General features: G+C 40.3%; 1 protein-coding gene across 1 annotated transcript in view; it reads left to right on the plus strand.

Moving 5' to 3' along the window:
• C5 (complement C5) overlaps positions 1-19,216 on the plus strand; it is a 79,783-nt gene that overhangs the window by 38,743 nt on the left and 21,824 nt on the right. The window contains exons 21-28 of the mRNA XM_059073185.2: positions 2,075-2,302; positions 3,484-3,544; positions 9,425-9,514; positions 10,539-10,751; positions 11,218-11,293; positions 13,876-14,035; positions 15,704-15,799; positions 17,330-17,501. Coding sequence (XP_058929168.1) covers positions 2,075-2,302; positions 3,484-3,544; positions 9,425-9,514; positions 10,539-10,751; positions 11,218-11,293; positions 13,876-14,035; positions 15,704-15,799; positions 17,330-17,501 — 1,096 coding nt within the window. The remainder of the gene's footprint in view (positions 1-2,074; positions 2,303-3,483; positions 3,545-9,424; positions 9,515-10,538; positions 10,752-11,217; positions 11,294-13,875; positions 14,036-15,703; positions 15,800-17,329; positions 17,502-19,216) is intronic.

Genomic DNA, 19,216 nt, shown 5'->3' on the forward strand with positions numbered 1-19,216 from the left:
GCAATGACATAATTATAATTAGACAGTGTTTTAAATGTCACACATCTCATGGTACTGCCATATTTTATTTAATTTTTAAATTATCAGTGCAGTATTCATCATATCAAAACAAGAAACAAGAACATCTGAGATATCTCAGGGTAATTACCAATTAATTACCTTTCCTCTTGAGTACAGATCACACTTTCCTGTTTCTTTACATCTAGTAACTTTGCATTGACCCTTGGACTTTCTTAATGAAATGTTATAGAGACTCTGGATTCTATCACGATCCTCTGAAGAGCTTTCATCTTGGTTTGTGTGTTTTAGCAGGCAGTTGGCTGAATCAGTCTCAAACTTTGAAATCTCAGTTCAGTTCCTTTAGCCTTAGCTGGGATGCTTAGAGTCTGTGTTGTGTGTAGTTCAAGGGTTGACCAGGTATGAGCAAAGTTTATACGCTGAACCTGGAGGTCCTTCACTTTTCCGCTGTGGTGGCTGTGCCATACTCTGTCCTCTGGTTCTTTTTTTTTTTTTTTTTTTTTTTTTGCGGTACGCGGGCCTCTCACTGCTGTGGCCTCTCCTGTCGCTGAGCACAGGCTCCGGACGTGCAGGCTCAGCGGCCATGGCTCACGGGCCCAGCCGCTCCGCGACCGGGCACGAATCCACGTCCCCCGCATCGGCAGGCGAACTCGCAACCACTGCGCCACCAGGGAAGCCCAGTCCCCTGGTTCTTTAAGCCAATAAGATGGCAGGTTCTACTGGAGGTTTAGCTACTCCTTAAGGAACTAATGGTAACTGCGCTCAGGTTAAAACTGTAAAAAAATAGGACCCTCCTCACACAGTGGCCCTCCTTTCTTCTGAGTGTCACTTTCTCTTCCAATCTCTGGTGCCTTCAGGTAGTTTTTGTTTTTTTTAAATACGTATTTTGTCTAGGGCTTATAGTTATTATTTGCAGAAGAATTATCCAAGTAGGAGCTACTTGGCTATTTCTGAAAGCAGAACCACTGCCAGAGTTTTGGGTTGGTTTTTTTTTTTTTGATGTTTGATATCAGTTTCAAAAGTTGCTTTCTCAATTTACTAAGAGTTTTTATGATGAATTCATGTTGAATTTGATCAAATCACTCTTCTACATCTATCCTTACCTATCCTACCCCAGCTCTCCAGGGGGAATCATTGGCCTCAGGTGACCCAAAAGTCTTCTTTAACTCCTGCCTCACCCACCCTACTTGTTGTATTTCCCAAGAAGATAGTTTGCCATTTTTGAGAAATTCCTCAAGATTAGTTGTTGAATGTTGTTCCTCTTCCTTGTTTACCTGCTTGATTTATTCTAGATCTTACAGATTTATTATTTTGGGTATAGTTCTGTCAGTTCACTAGATTTTGGAGAGGAGATGAAAAATATTCACTGTTTGAGCCAGAAGTCAGTAGGTATCATTATTATCCCCATTACAAAGATGAAGAAATGGAGGATCATGCAATGTGCTCTTGTCACACAGGAAGTGGCAGAGCCAAGATTCGAACCTAGGTCTTTCCGGAGCCAGAGTCTGGCTGTATAATGGGGTACAAGTGGGAAGTTAATAAGAGGTAAGATTGGAAAAGTTGGTCGGGGGCATGTTAGGCAGGACCTTAAATGCCAAGAGATGGAGTTTCCAGTCTTTCATAAAACCATTTATTGAATACCAAAGGCTGAGCTATAAGAGACAAAGATGAATAAGACACACAGAGCGCCTGAGCCTGGGCCCCCACTGCCTAAAATATAAACATGTAAAGAGACAGTGTAACAAATGCTATCATGACAACATGAACAAGGAACTTCAGTAGTGTTGTACCCGATTTAGTAGGTAACGGTCTAAGGAAGGTTAGATGTTTCTGAGCCAGTGCTGAGCTTTCTAGACATCCTGCCACATTGCTAAGCTCTATGGCAACTGGTTTGTGTGTTTTAGAAAATCTGAAATGAGCTTTCTCTACAGCCTTGGAATCTAAGGGCTTATTTAACGAGTACCAGGGGAGAGTTTTTGTCCAGATGAATGTAATCAGGGCATGCTTTCCTTATCATAAAATGTTTTGAAATAATTGTTCACTGGTGATATTTCAGTTCTGTGTTAAAATGTCTCCTGTGGAGGGAATCTGTTCATCGGGAAGCCCAGACATTGACCCTCAGGGGAAAAGTTCCTCCAAATGTCTGCCCCAGAGAATAGAGGGCTCCTCTAGCCACTTGGTGACCTTCAGCGTGCTTCCTCTGGAAATAGGCCTCCACAACATCAGCTTCTCACTGGAGACTTCTGTTGGAAACGAAATCTTAATAAAAACATTACGAGTGGTGGTAAGAAAATATGCTTTTTAAAAATTCTTTCAAAAACACTTTTTTCTTTCTGAAAAAAAAAGTTATCAGCAACTCATGCTTAAGTGATTCAGAAAGAGACACAGAGAGAAAATGATAACAGAAACATAACAAAATGTTAACATTGGGGGAATCTGGGTGGAGGTTATCTCAGATATTTTTGAACTATTCTTATAACTTTTCTTTAAGTCTGAAATTATGTTTTTAAAGTTTAAATAAAATAATGATACTTGCTCATTGTAGAAAGCATGGAATACTGAAAAACCACAGAAAAGAAAATTAAAACCACCAAAAACCCCTACAACCAGAGATACCCAATTTTAACATTTTGGTCTATAGTTTTCTGGAGTATTTTTTTCCCCCAATACATTCAGAAAATGTTTTGAAATCTGTGCCAGACATTATGCTAAGTACTGGAGCTACAGCAATAAATAAGATAGGATCCATGCATTTATAGTTTAGAATTTATAATCTAGAAAGTTTTCCATTTTGTAAATGAGTAAACAGGCCAAAAAAGGAAGAAAACTATCATTTCTTAAGTACTGTTTACCCACACAGTCTGTTGAGTGTTTTCATGTTATCTTTTTAAGATTAAGATTCTTGGCAAGAATGTTAATGACAGAACTGGGTCTTCCCAGGTCTTCATTCTCTGAGTTCTGTTTTCAGCCATGAAATTCACTTCAGTAAACATGTATTGACTTATTTTGTGCACGGCACATTCTATTTTCTATACATCTTTGCATGGTGGTTCCATGCACAGATTCTGGAGCCACACTGCCTGAGTTTGAATCCTGGCTCCACTACTTCCTAGCAGTGTGACATGGATAAGTTTCTTGATCTATCTGGGTGTCAGTTTCCTTGTATGTCACATGGCAGCACTACTCCACAGAGTATTTTTGAGGTTAAATGAGCTAATACATACAAAGCACCTAGATCAATTACCTGGCTTATAATAACTTCTATTTAAGTGTTTGCTCTGATCATCATGCAAATAGCCAGAAAATCTTATTCCTGGAGGTAGGCATATAAGTATTTAAACATACTTTGCCTTCTCCAAAAAAAAAGGATTTTTTTAATTGGAAAAGTAGTCAAGTTGATTCAAGCATTCAGGTCATATAAATTTAATTATGTTCTTAACTGAATGATTTTTGCCTTTATTTTAGCCGGAAGGTGTCAGAAGGGAAAGTTATGCTGGCACGACTCTGGACCCAAAGGGTATCTACGGTAGGCAAAATGAGTTTGTATTTTATATGTTGTCTTTTGCCCCAGAGAGATGTGTAACCTGAGACACTATTTTTAAAAATGTTAATTGTCTAGAATCAGAAGTATCCACTTCTTAGTTCACTGCCATTTTTTTATTTTTTTGCGGTACGCGGGCCTCTCACCGCTGCGGCCCCTCCTGCCATGGAGCACAGGCTCCGGACGCGCAGGCCCAGCGGCCACAACTCACGGACCCAGCCGCTCTGCGGCATGCAGGATCTTCCCGAACCGGGGCACGAACCCGTGTGCCCTGCACTGGTAGGCGGGCTCTCGACCACTGTGCCAGTAGGGAAGCCCGTTCACTGCCATTTATGATAGCATGTGTTACAATCTGGATGGGTTTAGAACAAAGAAAAATAATCCCATTAGGTTTTTGTTTGTTTGTTTTGCCGCATGGCATGGTTTTCGGGATCTTATTTCCCCACCAGGGATCGAACCCAGGCAGTGAAAGTACCAAGCCCTAACCACTGGACTGCCAGGGAATTCCCAGAGTAACCCCATTAGTTTTAAATACAAAGCATTGAAATCGTAATCATTGCATGACTTCCCTTATATATTAGTCATTTTACCATTCTATCCATCACAATAATAAGTTATGATATTTTCTTATAGAACCATCAGTCCAAAGAACACCTAAGAAAAATTCATTTATATTCTTATCTAACATGCATTATTTGAAAACACAATAATGCTAATAAATTACTTAACAAAGCCGTTTCTCATAGTTCCTGCTTCCTTGCTTTTCCTCCAGTTGAGATATTCTGAATCTTCCTTTATTTTTTGAATCTTCTTAAAGTTAGAATTATGCAAACATTTGAGCACTTCATCAAGGCCTAAATACCTATGTATTTATGAAATTTAGAATGTTTTCAGTTAACAATTCTTTTCACCAAAAAAAGACAGACTACTGTAGTTCTTATTAAATGGTTGAAATTTACCCTATTGTTGCATTGTATCATTCTTCTTTTCTTTCAGTGATACTGCAATGGGAAAAAAAAGTTTCCTTACAAATCAAGACCACTATACTCAGAGTGCTATTTCCTCTAGGAAAGCAAAGAATTAATATTTACATTTCTAATCAGCTGAGTCCCATAAACTGAATAAGGATGACTTCATGCAAACTTTTTTCTCTAATTTTATCTTCACACAGACCTCCTCCCATCCTGTGAAGGATATATGGGGAGATATGTGACAAATTCTGAGGTTTTGGCCTCATGCAGTCACATCACACCTCAGAGCCACTGCTTCCTTTGTCTTCTCTTTCTCTTCCCCCTTATGTCTGCTATACTGACATTATTGCAAACAGCTTTCCAAAACAGCCCTGTCTTACCCAACCCAGGTGTGAACATCAGGCCCACAAGATGGCAATGATCTTTTATTGGGGAATACATCTCTCCATCAAAATCTTGGTTAAAAAAAAGAATCTATGCCTCTTTCCAATCTTGTCATATGACTTTTTTCCCTATCATTTTCGACAACTTAGATTTAGGCAGCTTTGTTACTTTCCAGAGTGCTAAATAGGGTAAAGATGACAACCAATTCTGTCCAGTTTATTTCAGAGATTTTATTAAATACTTCCAATCTGTGTATATTGGAATTGCTATACAGCTATGATACTTTACAGAGTTTTTTTTTTTTAAGGCTAAAAAACTTATTTGGAAAAGTAAACAGACAATAATGTTAGAGGAAATCTGAGAAAAATATCAGTGAGGGAGAATGAGGTATCAGAACAAATTGTAAAGTAATAGTAATTAAAATTTTGTGACATCAGTTTAAAAAGAGACTAAACACAGAAACTGAATACACAAGACTAGCCCTAGCCTTTGGTTCCTGCTTTCTCTGCCTGACAATCTCTCTCCCACAATTCTTCTCAAATCTCAGATGCAGAGAGTTCAGCTCCTCACCCACCTCAGTTCCCAGCACAGCATCATCATTGGTTTGGGCAGGCCCCTCTCATGTTTTATTTTCTCTCCTCATGCCTGACCTCCACTCCCATTTCCCTTCCTTCAAATGCCCCCAATCTAATATGCTTGAAATATGTCTTAGAGTATGGAGGAAAGGTTGTTTTGTGTGTGTATGGTTTTTTTAACATATAAAAGGTATTGTGCTATAGGTCCTGTTCTAGTTCTTAAGTTTTTAAACACAATACTCTGTTTTAAACAAATATTTCTATTGCTATACATGCATTTAATTCGCTGCTTCTACACAGTATTTTAGAGTATATTCTGTTACCAAACTCAGGTTCGGCTGCTTGCCACACAAAAGGCAATAATTTGAGAGGCAAATGTCAATAGAAAGGAAAGATACTTTAATCAGAGAAGCCGGCAATCTGGGGAGAAGGTAGACTCGCATCCCAAGACCAACTCCAAAGTTTCTGCTCAGGCATTACAGTTTTTAAAGGAGAAAGGGGAAGAATCTTAGTAAATCATCTAGGCAGGAGGTTGAATTCTGCATCAGTCTCCATTGTGTGCAGACTGGCTGACTCTTCAGATGTTATCTGAAGAGTGATTTGCCTGCAGGATTTCTAAAGGCGCTGTTGGGGGTAGAGAGCTAGTCATTCTTTCTTTCTTTATTTATTTTTGGCTGCATTGGGTCTTTGTTGCTGTGTGGTGGGCTTTCTCTAGATGCGGTGAGCAGGGGCTACTCTTGGTTGTGTTGTGCGGGCCTCTCATTGCAGTGGCTTCTCTTGTTGTGGAGCATGGGCTCTAGAGCGCAGGCTCAGTACTTGTGGCACACGGGCTTAGCTGCTCCGTGGCATGTGGGTCTTCCCGGACCAGGGATCGAATCCGTGTCCCCTGCATTGGCAGGCAGATTCTTAACTACTGCGCCACCAGGTAAGCCCTTTTTTAAAAAAAAATTTATTTTATATTGGAGTATAGTTGATTAACAATGTTGTGTTAGTTTCAGGTGTTCAGCAAAGTGATTCATTTATATGTATACATGCATCTATTTTTTTTCAAATTCTTTTCCCATTTAGGTTATTAAAGAATATTGAGCAGAGTTCCCTGTAGAGCTAGTCATTCTTTAACTGCTTAGTTCTTCATTTTTGCTTCTTTTTATCTAGGAAAAGAATCAACAAGTTCTTTGATTCTTTGCATGGTGTGCATTCAGGAGAGCATAAGTTAGGAGTTAAGTGAAACTGCCTAGTGATCTCATTCCTATAATTAAGTTCTTTTCAGGTTAGAGGGGGACAGAAATGGGCAAACAGGAAAGGGGCAAAAGAGCTGCTTTCAAAATTCCCCACTGTCAAACATCATTCCATTTCTATGGGATCAGGGGTGAAGCTCCATCTTCTGTAACTTTCTTCATGCTGACATAGGGCACCATATTGTCAGAGTGGAAAATGTCAACATGGGTCTGTAGCATCTTGGCTGACAGTTTTAGTTGCCTGCTTACATATATGGGCAGAGCAAGATACAATTATTTTGATGCCCACAAAGATATAGTTTATTATGAGCAATAATGTTAATCCCATTCTCTGGAGGCCAGTTCTTGGAATTGTGCTAGCCATAGATTCAGTACTGCTCAAGATGGAGCAGCTAATGTCATGGCTACAGTCTGGTCCTCATGCAGTTAGCTTTTTTCCTCTGGTGGCAGTTACAGTATCTGTAAAACAACTCAGGAATGTGCATCAGACACTCAGCCTGTGACTATTGTCCTCATCATTCACTGCTCATTTTTGTACTTGGGGGCCCTGCAGGTTCTGCTCAGTTCCAATTCCACCACAATTTTACTTACCCATCCCCTAGTGACAGCTTCCCCACTACCATCAACAATGCTGCAACGGACATCCTTATTCATCTCCCTTTATGAATCTGTATGAGAATTTATCTAGACTCTGTTTCTTGGAGTTGAACTGCTGGGTCAAAGGGCATACATATACTGAATATCGTTTACTTCTGTCACATTGCTCTTCAGAATGGCTGTACTGTTTATACCTCCACCAGCACTGCATAAGGATTCTCCTCATTCCACCTCCTCACCAACACTTGGTGTTACTAGCCTCTCTAAAATGTGCCATTTTTGAGGGGTATAAAGTGACATCTCATTATTGTTTTAATTTGGATTCTTCTGATTACAGTGATTTCTAAACATTTCTTCATATACTTGCTGGCCATTTGGACTTCCATTCTGTGAATTGTCTATTCCTATCTTTTGCACTTTTTTCTATTTTCCACTTGGGTTTTCTTGTCTATTTCTTGTTGATTTTGTCTCTCATATACTTCTTTGAGCAGTCGTAAACCTTAGTGGGTTTTGAACAGTAATCTTTTATTCTGATATAGTCAAATTCATTATAATTTCATTTTATGGTTGTATATCTTAGTTCACAAAGACATTATTGCATATTTTATCCTGTTGGTTTTAAAGATTTAACTTTTAAATGTTTTAATCTCTCTGGCATCTACCTTTATAAGTGATGCCTTGATGGGTCTTTCTTATGATCTCTGACAAGGTGTAAAATTGATTTCTCTTAGTCTTAGCTTTTTTTTCCTGTACATTTTCCATCTAGTAGAAGAGTTGATAATGAGAAATGAAATAGCCAAGGGCAGGTATCAATGGAAAAAAATGGTGGAGGATCAAATTTAGATACTCTCAAACAACTTACTGTCTTAAGTACCATATATTGAGCACAAACTGTTTGCCATGCTTTGTGTACATTATTTTTATCTTCACAAAAACCCTTTGAGGAAAATACCATTACCTCTATTTAACTGATGAGCAAACCAAAGCATAGAAAGATTGTGTCTTGCCCAGTGTCACATCCAGAGTAAGTGCTTTCTGAACTCGGTACTCTTTCATCCACATTGCAAAGCTCTCAAATGTCTTCACTGAGTTTTATTTTAATATTATATCCTCAGCATTTATCAAAGGTTGATGAGGAAAGAAGAGGAACATTCCTGTCTCTTCTGCAAAGCCATGTGGTTTGGCCATGCAATTGCAAAATGTCACTAGTTGTTTTTTTTTTAGCATCTACCACGTGCCAGGGACTAAGTGCTTGGGACTACAGCATTCAATAAAAATGGTTCCTGCCCTCAGAGAGCTTCCTTAGCAGGACAATGGGAGGAGGAGTCTCTTTGTGGTGGCTACTATGGGTTCTGCAGTAAAGCTTCCTGAGTTCCCATGCAGCTTCATCTGTATTAGCTCTGGGACCTTGAGCAATTTGCTTTCTAAGCCTCCGTTTTCTCACCTATAAAATTAAAATAATAATAGTGGACACAGTGCATAGGGTTGTTGTGAGGATCCGGTGTAACAATGCATTCAAAGAGCTTAGCAGTGTGCTTGGTATTCTATCAGTAGAATGATAAGTACTATCATTTTCATGAAATAAACCAATGATTACAGTAGAAAATGCTCCGATACAGCATGCTTAAACTGTTACTGTGCAGAAAGAAGAAGTGTCTAAGTTAGATGGAGAGGAGAAGGTAGAAGGGATTTCAGGGCATGCTTCCCAATGGAGCTAAGCTTCACATTTCCTTGACTAAGGAATTACTTGTTAGTTATTTTTAGATTTCAGTTCCGGGAATAATTTTCTGTCTTTGGACAAAACAGCATGCTCCCTTTTACTGATGAATAAGATTTATATAACCTATTTATTTCCTATCGTGTAATGACCAGGAAGCTTACAGTCAACTTTAATGCTTTATTTAATAAAATTATATAAGCATAGGGTTTGATAAAAAAAATCCTTGATTATTTTAAAATTCCCTTTTAAATTTTAATATTGTTCTTATAAAAGAGTCTATTTTTTTTAATTCCCTGAAAGTAGGTATACTATAAATAATCTACAAATAGTCTTCCCTCAAGAACTCTGTGTAAATCTAATAATTTTCTTTTAAATTTCAGGTGTCATTAGTAGACGAAAGGAGTTCCCATACAGGTTACCATTGGATTTGGTCCCCAAAACAAAAATCAAAAGGATTGTGAGTGTAAAAGGTAAATTAGCAAGTGCCATTTTTATTTCTTATTTCCCTTTGTGTTTCAAACAAAAATCAAATATTCTCATGATGATCCTATTTCCCCTCTTCTCTACTCAGTTGCATATACAATAGGGGACCTCTGGGAGTACCCTCTTCCTACTCCCACCTTCAAATCCCTAACCACTCTTCCAACCCTCTTCTTGCAGTGGCCTGATTTGAATGGAGATGCTTGCTCCCATGATGGAGGGTGGGGGCTGTCATTGGCCCAAAGACCTCTCTAAAACGAGAGTGCAGCTGCATCCAGATTTAAAGGACTTTCTATTATCCTAGTGGCCAGTCCTGTTCCAGAGAAGGCTTTATGACCTGCAAATGGCCCCAAGAAAGCAGCTCTGCTCTTCTAGAGTGCCAGTACATTTGTAGAAGTGTCTTTAGCAGGTTTTATCCCTGGTCTCCAGCCATTAAAAATTCAATGATGCATCATCAAAATAATAGAGTGTCCTGACTACATTTTATCTTAGATAAAACCTTGGAATCACAGAATGTTAGTACTGGAAAAGACCTTTTTAATCATGTCCAACTCTGTAGTTAGATATATAAGAAAGTGTTTTTCCCAGGGTCTCACAATGAGTTATAGACAGAGCTTTCATAGCACCCACAGAGTGTTCACAGTTCAGACTCTTTGCTTTGCTTTGTGGATGCCATTGATTCATAGAGTTTATAATGTCTAAAGCTTTCAGGTTGAATGGCAACTTATTTGCCGTGTCCTCTATGCTGTAATCTGCCCACTGTATTACACCATCTTATCCCCATATTGCAGTGGTATTTTTAAGCCTGCTTTTAGTGTTTCTTTTAAATACATCTTCTAATCACATTTTTTTCCTCTCCCCAGTTCTGAGAAGTAATTCAGTTGCTTAGGTAAAAAGGAAAGGATAGGGATGGTTGCTTTTATCTCCATTTAAAATATACTGTTACTCAGAAGTTGACAGAAATTGATTGTACCTACTATGATTTTTGTTTGTATGCTTGTTTGTTTGTTTCAGGACTGCTTATAGGTGAGGTCATGTCTGCAGTTCTGAGTCAGGAAGGCATTGATATCCTTACCCACCTCCCCAAAGGGAATGCAGAGGCAGAACTGATGAGCACTGTCCCAGTATTCTATGTTTATCACTACCTGGAAGCAGGAAATAATTGGAACATTTTTTCTGCTAACTCATTAACTCAAAAACAGAACTTGAAGAAAAAATTAAAAGAAGGTAAGAAAAGAAACTATTTCACATATTATATATTAAAATCTTGTGATTTTTAAACTAATAGTTTGATTAAACTAATGTTTAAGTTATGAATTATACAAAAGCTTATTTGTAAAAGCATTTCAGCCAAAAAAAAAAATCATGAGGTGGACTCTTACACAAATAAATACTGTTTGCTGGAGCGCTTTGGCTTAACTTACTAAAACGCCTGGATGAGATACAAGACACCTGCATTCCAAACTCTACAGAGTACTTCCTTCTTGAATGAGCTCAGAATGTTCTACTTGATAATTACCAATTCAAGCGATTCCTATACTTCCTTTGAGAAGTTCAGTGTTGGCCACAGAGCATGTGCTTGCTGCCCGGCACCAAAGGAAGTTTCATGTTCCCAGGGGCTAGCTAATAAAGCACTCTCTGAGGAGAAATGGGGGTCACTGAAGCACTGTGTTCTTTCCCTGGTGCCTCTTAGGGATGGTGAGCATCATGTCCTTCAGGAATACTGACTATTCTTACAGCATGTGGAAGGGTGGAAGTGCTAGCACTTGGTAAGTAGAAAGTCTTGACTAGCATTTTCATATAGTTAATTAACTAAAGAATAACAACCTTAGTGGAAATTCTGTCTAGTTGCTCAGGCTGAAAAGCCTAGTCATCCTTCACTGCCCTCTTTCTCTTACAAGCCACATCTGCTCTAGCAAATCCTTTTGGCTGCACCTCCGAAATATATCCTGAACTTGACTATTTCTCACCAACCCCAACCCACCACCCTGGCCCAAGCCATTCTCATCTCATACCTGGATTATGACACTAGCCCCCTCTGGTCTTTCAGCTTCAGCCCTTGCCCCTTTTCAGTCTATACTCAACACAGCAGCCAGAGGGACTCTGTTAAAACATGTTAGGTCACGTCCCTCAAAACCATTCAGGAGCTTCCCATCTTACCCAGGGTAAAAACCAAACTTCTTACTGGCCCTACATGGTCTAGCCCTACCTCACCTCTCCAACTACATCCCCTCCTACTCTCTTTCACTCCACTCGAGCCCCACTGGCCTTCGTGCTGTTCCTCGAACATGCCGGCCATGCTTCCACCTCAGGGCCTTTGCATTGACTACTCCCTCTTCCTGAGGTATCATCATGACTGACTATCCTACTTCCTTCAAGTCTTTACCAAAAGTCACCTTCTCAATGAGGCCTCTGTTGATCATTCTATCTAGCATGCCGTTCCCATCCCAACACTTCATATTCTTCTCCCCAGCTTTCCTTTGCTCTTTAGAATTTATCACTAGCATTCTTACTTATCACACTTATTGTCTGTCTCACCACTAGAATGTAAGCTGTATGTGGGCAGTTTCGAGTATTCCTAGTGTCTGGTATGTACCTGGCATATAGTAGGTGCTCTGTAAGTACTTAATTGGTGAAGCATAATAACTTCCAAAATTCTGATTATTTGATGGAAAGTCAGTCTGAATTAATAAATCCATATGGCAACTTATTTTCAAAACATAATATCGTGCTTTGACAAAATATTTACTAAAAACACTGTGACAGGTACTTTGTAGGTTCTACTATATGAAACACTTTTAAGGGGTTTACAATCTAGAATAATTGTCTTTTAAATTATGCCCTTTAACTGTTGAGAGTCCCCAGGATTTTATCCTTGACCCTCATTTTCTAGACTCTCTCCTTGTGCAAATCTCATCTTTGCCCGTGACTTCCATATTTCCTATGCAGATGATTCTCTAATCACGTCTCAAGGCCTATCTTCTTTCCTAAGCTCCAGATCCACATTTCTGTGGCTTGGGAGCCAAAAGCCCTTTGAACACATTCCATGCCAAATTCATTCTTTTGTTCCTCTGTTCCCCTAATCAGTGCACAGCAATACTTTGTCCTCCGCTGACCAAGTTTGATTCCTCCCTTTCCTTTTGGCTTTATATCCAACCAGTCACCACGTTTCACAGATTGTACCTTAGAAGTGGGTCTGACCCTGTGTGGGTGGCACATTTTGAAAGACACACAGGCCCCTGGAGTATGGCAACCAGAGGATAAAACCCAGGATGCAGGGAGTGGGGGGTCGATACAGACTGGAAAACACCACAGCAGGAGCTGGAAACTAAGTGCCTGGAGAACAGAAATCCCCACGAGAAGATGCGATAGCCTCTCAGGAAACCCCCAGAGCCTCTCAAGATTCTGGGCAAGACTGAGTGGATGGTGTTCAGCCAGAAACATAGAAACACTTGGACCCAAAACCACCCCAGGCCCAACTCCATGAGTTCCTTTGGAGATAAACACACATAGAAGAAAATGGCCAACACCTGAATACTTTCCAAAAATTTTTTTTTTTTAGAAATACAGGGAAGATACAAAAAGTACTAAGAATAATATTGCTTTAAAAAGGAAAAGGAAAACAAAATTTTAAAGTGAGGGAGAGAGTCAAGTGGTCTGAGTCTCAAGGGCTTCTGGCTCCTGGGCTGTTGAGCGAAGGAACTGGAGGGGAGGAAAGGAGGCATAAGGGGCACATGGGGTCATGAAGTATTTAGATCCCCTCCGATATTCTTTGAGAGACAGTAGAGACTGAACTTGCTTTCTGACTAAGTAATCATAATAACTAGAGCTTCCTTGGGAGGTGGTGAGTTCTGCATCAATAACATGGCTCAAGTGGAAGCGAGATAAACACTCCCACGGATGTTGAGGAAGAGAATTCAGACCTCAGACTAGGATTTAGATCAGATAGCTTGTACAAATTTTACAATCTAGAATTTTATGATTTCGCCTCTCCATATCGCATGTTCATGAGTCAGTGCTTTAACACAAAACTATTTGTTTCAACACTATTGTCTTTAACTTTAGAGAAAGAAGAATTTTTTTTACCATCAGGCATCAATTTTCAGCTTGTGTACAAGCTAACAATGTTGCAGTCACAGAAGATGTGCTGCTCACATTTGATTGTTTTTGGAGATCTTCCTGAAATCTTCCCTGCCCTTGTGAAATGGTAACAACTTACTTTGGAATTGTGCATTTTAAAACATTATTTTCTTTTCAAGAATAAACACTGTATGAACTAAAACACACTGAAAGTTGAAAGCCAAAAGGGATTCAATGTCTAAATGTTTATTTATTTGATTTTGTCTCAAAGGTTAACAGCTTTTGCTTTAAGAGTACTTGGACAAATAAGTAAATATATAGATCAGAACCAAAATTTAATTTGTAATTCTTTATTGTGGCTGGTTGAGAATTGTCAACTAGAAAATGGATCGTTCAAGGAAAATTCCGACTATCAACCAATAAAATTACAGGTAAGGAAACCAAATGCACAGATGAGCAATAGTTTTATTTACAAGTTTGAGTTGTGTTCTCATCCATTTTATAAGAATGAAAAAGAGAGGGGAGAATATATGCAATCCTTCAAGAAACTTCTCTTGTGTACAAAGAATTTGAAAGGTCTTCTCATCCTGCTCTTCAGACAATTTAGCATACGTCAGATGAATGAGATCTTGGACATCTGGTGTAACAGGCATTAGTGGGTCACAGGGTACAAGTGCTAGTGATCTCAGAATGGGTAAAATGTGCTAATTTGTCCACGTACACTTGGTATGAATCTGAACTTGAACGTCAGAGCCTTCTTACAGGTCAAGCCTGCAAGATGTTGTGAAACATGGAAGGGATCCTATTTACACTCTGTTAGAAAGAGTGGGGTCAATTTATTAAAAGTACAACAAAGTGCTGTTTGAAATTGGAATCCACTTACAAGCTTGAATTGCAAAATCTCTGCAAAATACTGCTACAACACCTTCTACTCCTAGAATGTATTTTTTAGGATCCAACAGCTTTTATTTATTTATTTATTTTGCCTGCCCCAATCCAATCCCTTTCATATCAGGCACAAGTGGCCTCTTGGCTGACAGGAGTCCCATAATTAGGACCGATTAGGACTCACACAAGAAATGGGGCAACTGACATCATCTAGGTGCTATTTGAAGAGTAAAATACTACAACAATTTTTTTTACTATCCCACCCATCCATCCATCTATTCGAATCCATTCAACAACCATTCACTAAGCACCTACAACATGCAAGGACCTATTTGGGGCACCATGGGGGAGGAAGAGTAGGAAGGATGGACCAGAGAGTATCCCTGCCATGAAGGAGCTCACACACTGGCAGGGAAAGTGGGGTATAAATGCTAATAACTCTAACCAAGATTTAAGTGTTTGTGTTCATTTATTTATTCAATAAGTATGTATTGAATGTGTACAAAGTGCTACATGGTGGGGACATAACATTGAACAAAACAGGTGTGGTCACTGAGGCCATGGCAGTTACAGTCTAGCAGAGAAGTCAGACACTGAGTAAGTGACAAGTGTGTGATTCATGTTAAGAAAAGGGAAATACAGTTTCTTTGAAAGCAGGAACTCTAACCTAGATTGGGAGAGTTGAGAAAATGGGTTGACCAGGTCCCTGGGAGCTAGGTAGGAGGGAGGCAGGCAGAGTTTTGCAAGTGGAGCAAACATCATGCCTGTTATCTTGAAACACAGAGAGGGTGGTTCATTAAAAGAGCTGGAGCTGAGAAGTCCAGAGGGTGAGTGGAACAAAGTAAAGCCGGAGAGAAAAGTAAAGTTTACTTACTGGAAGGTCTTGGAAGCATTGCATAAGAACGTCACTGCCCCAAGAGGAGAAAATGTGGGAGAACAGAGACAGAACAGTGCTTCGCAGAGGAGGTGGCATTTTAACAGGGTCTGGAAGGAGAGGGTGAACTTGAACACGGTGAAGAGGTATGAAGTGGAGCTACAGGGTAGAGGGCGGAGGAGAGAAAAGCAAGTGAAAGCATGTAAGACTCAGAGCTTTGAAAAAACGCAAGCAGTCCGACTAGAGTGCATGAAGGGAGAGAAGGAGAGTAGGTCCAAAGTGGAGATTAGAACCAGGTCACTTCACTTTAAAGACACCAGTTCACTCTCCTTTTTAGGGTACCTTGCCCACTGAAGCCCGAGAGAAAACTTTATATCTTACAGCCTTTGCTGTGATTGGAATTAGAAAGGCCTTTGATATATGCCCTCTGGAGGTAAGTAAGAGTTTTCTTTCTCCAACACCCATGGTCTTTTTCCGTACCATATTCTTGGGGGGAGGGGGGAAGGTAAGAGGAGGGCTTGAAAATAACTTTAACTCCAGAATTTAAGGATTTCAGAATTATGATAGATACTAGAGAATATCTAGTCCAACCCACTCATTGACAGTTGAGAAAGCTGAGGCCTTAGTAGGAAAGGTGAATTTAATTGTCCCATGTCACAGGCTACTGACTTGTAGAGCTGTGTGATTAGAACAGATAACTTCTGACTGTGATGAGAAAATGACCCCGTGTCCGCAGCTTCCTACTCTTACCTCTGCCAAATCCTATGCCACGTATGTGACTGTTGTTCTATAACCCGGAATACAGAGTGTTGAGGTTCTCTGTGTCACAGAACTGTTGAGGACGCCCCATACCACGTTTGCGGCCTTGGGTTGTGCCGTTTCATTTGCCTGGAAGCTGAAGGGAGAAAGGAGAGGATCCACTTAAGTGAATCAATATAGAAGATTCCAAAGGCTAACAGAATTGAGACCGTGATCTGGGAAGTAAATTAGACATGTCCTTCAGACCAGCAGACAGAACCAAGATGGAAAAACACAAGGGGATTGATAGGACTCGAACCACAAAACAAAATAATTGTTTAGTTTAGTTCAAGAGAATTGTTTTATATATATATATATCCAGCAAGACAAAAATAATCAACAAGAAGTTAGCAGTGGCGCTGGGAGAGAATGTGCCAGGCAGGATGTCAGCAGCGAGGCACGTGCTGCCTCCTCATCCACTTACCCAAAATAACTACTTTAGTTGTCTCAGGACAAAGACTATCTTCCCAGGAATCCTTAGGATCAAAATGTATTTTGAGGGTTTCCCTGGTGGCGCAGTGGTCGAGAGTCCACCTGCCAATGCAGGGGACACGAGTTCGTGCCCCGGTCCGGGAAGATCCCACGTGCTGCGGAGCGGCTGGGCCCGTGAGCCATGGCCGCTGAGCCTGCGCGTCCGGAGCCTGTGCTCCGCAACGGGAGAGGCCGCAGCAGTGAGAGGCCACAGCAGTGAGAGGCCCGCGTACCGCAAAAAAAAAAAAAAAAAAAAGTACTTTGACAGCTTGGCTCTTTTTCTGCTACTGACGGTTTTAGTTAGTAAAACTCCTTTTGAAAATGTAAATCTGTCTCAGCTATGCTGGGGGCGAATGGAGAAAGCCGTGTCTATACTTGGTGCTTCTACTTCCCAGAGGCTAGGTCTGACATGCGAAGCAGAAATTCAGTGGAAAAGCCTCTACCGAGGAGGGGAGGATTCAGAAACTAAAACAACTGGATGTGGACAATCTCGTTTTCACTTTCCAGGTTACACTCTGCTCCTTCTCCCGGAAGGATTTGCTTCAGGGAGACACCATCCATTTCCATTAGGTCATTTCTCTTTCCACCCTTCACCTTGCCTGCCCCAGAGTGGTGCCACCTGGGGGCAGTTCCCATCAGTTTATAGGCCGATGCTTGACAAAGAAACTTAGGTATCTTCTGCTCTTGTTTCCAGAAAGTCAGCACAGCTGTAACTAAAGCTGACACCTTTCTGCTTGAAAATACCCTCTCGACCCAGAGTACTTTTACACTGGCCATTGCTGCTTTTGCCCTTTCCCTGGGAGATAAAACACACCCACAGTTTCGTTCAATTGTCTCAGCCCTGAAGAAGGAAGCTTTGGTTAAAGGTATGACTTGTTCCTGACAGGTACTTGGCAAGTGTCTACTAGGCACGTAGCATCTGCTAATTGGGGAAGGGGTGGTGGCATGCATAGAGTGGAGTGAGACACCATCCCTGCCCTCAAGAAACAAATCATCACAATACAATGGAATAACTGCTGTTATTCATTGACTTAGTCACTCATTCAGAACATTTTTATTCATTCCTTAATTCAACAAAGGAATGAATGTGTATTGAGTGTATTGAGTATTGAGTACCTCCTAGGCACCAGGCACTGTTCTAGGCTCTGGGGATAAAGCAACGGACCAAAAAAAAAAAAAAAAAAAATTCAGACCATCATGAAACTTACGTTCCAGTTAGGGAGAGACAAACACGATAAATAGCTAAAACATTTAATATACTGAATAGCTTAGTGATGACTGATGTGAAGAAAAATGAAGCAGGGAAGTGAGACAGGGCGAGGGGGTGGGTTGTAATTTTAGATGGGGTTGTCAGGCTTAAGCCTCACTAAGAAGATGGTGTTTGAGTCAAGACCTGAAGGAGGTGAGGAGCAAGCCAGTGGCTCTGTGGAAGGGTGTTTCCTGGTGGAGAAACAACTTTGCATATTACTGAGGTAGGAGCATGCCTGGTGCTCTAAAAAGGCCAGGAGGCCAATATGGCTGGAGAGAAAAGAGCTAAGGGTAAGAAGTGATGATGTCAGGGAAGGAAAGGGTGAGGGAGTGCCATGTAGGACCTTGGAGGTCATTACTGGAGCTCTGCAGGACTCCTGTATACAGTTGTGCAATGTACAAAGCACGCAAGCAAGCAGGTGAATTAAGGCTGAAATCCAGCCTGTGCTCTGCTCCCCCATCCATGCACCCTAGTTTGAGTCAGCTTCTACCCTGAGCAAGGGGTGCCTGAGTCTCATTCACATCAAGGTGCTATGGGGGCCAGTGTGAGCCCCAGGAGAGTGCATGACCTAGCTTGTATTGTACCAGGTTGACTACAAAGGTATATATTTCATTTTGAGGAGTAAAGATATTGCTTCCTGTGGGTCAAGAGTAAAGAAATAGAGAGGAGCTGTGGTCATTGGCCGATGTGCCTAGACCAGCACCGGCATGGTTGGGCACTTCTGAGCCGTCTGCTGACTAAGGTTTTCTAAAAGTTTAATAAATCTTACATGAGGTTTATCATTATCTACAAAATTTGACTTCTGTCATCATTTAAAAATGACTGACTCTTAACATATACCTCGAAACCACTTGTATAATACTTTTCAAATAACACAAAAGAAATGTCTTGGGTATTGTAAGAAATGAATCATAAAATCATAGAATTTAAGAGCTAGAAGGGAACTTAATAATTCAAATAATGTTTGATCTGGAAGTATCTTTAAAAACTAAAACTTTCATTCTAAATACAGCCTCCGCGAGTGAGGGAAAACATTTTGTACAAAGTCATGCAAATCAGGTAATTCTGATGTGTCAATAGATAACATCAAAATTTTGAGGGATGGAGTGGGAGGTTGGGATTGGCAGATGCAACCTATCATATATAGAATGGATAAACAACCAGGCCCTACTGGATAGCACAGGGAACTATAGTCAATTTTATATATATATATATAAAATACATATATATTATATACATATAAATATGTTTACATTCTTTTTTAGATTTTTTCCATTATAGGTTAAAAGAGCCCTGTATTAAGGGATCTTGTTTGTATTGGTCACCTTGAGA

This window comes from Kogia breviceps, chromosome 8 (assembly GCF_026419965.1).
Source record: "Kogia breviceps isolate mKogBre1 chromosome 8, mKogBre1 haplotype 1, whole genome shotgun sequence".
Classification (NCBI taxonomy): Eukaryota; Metazoa; Chordata; class Mammalia; order Artiodactyla; family Physeteridae; genus Kogia; species Kogia breviceps.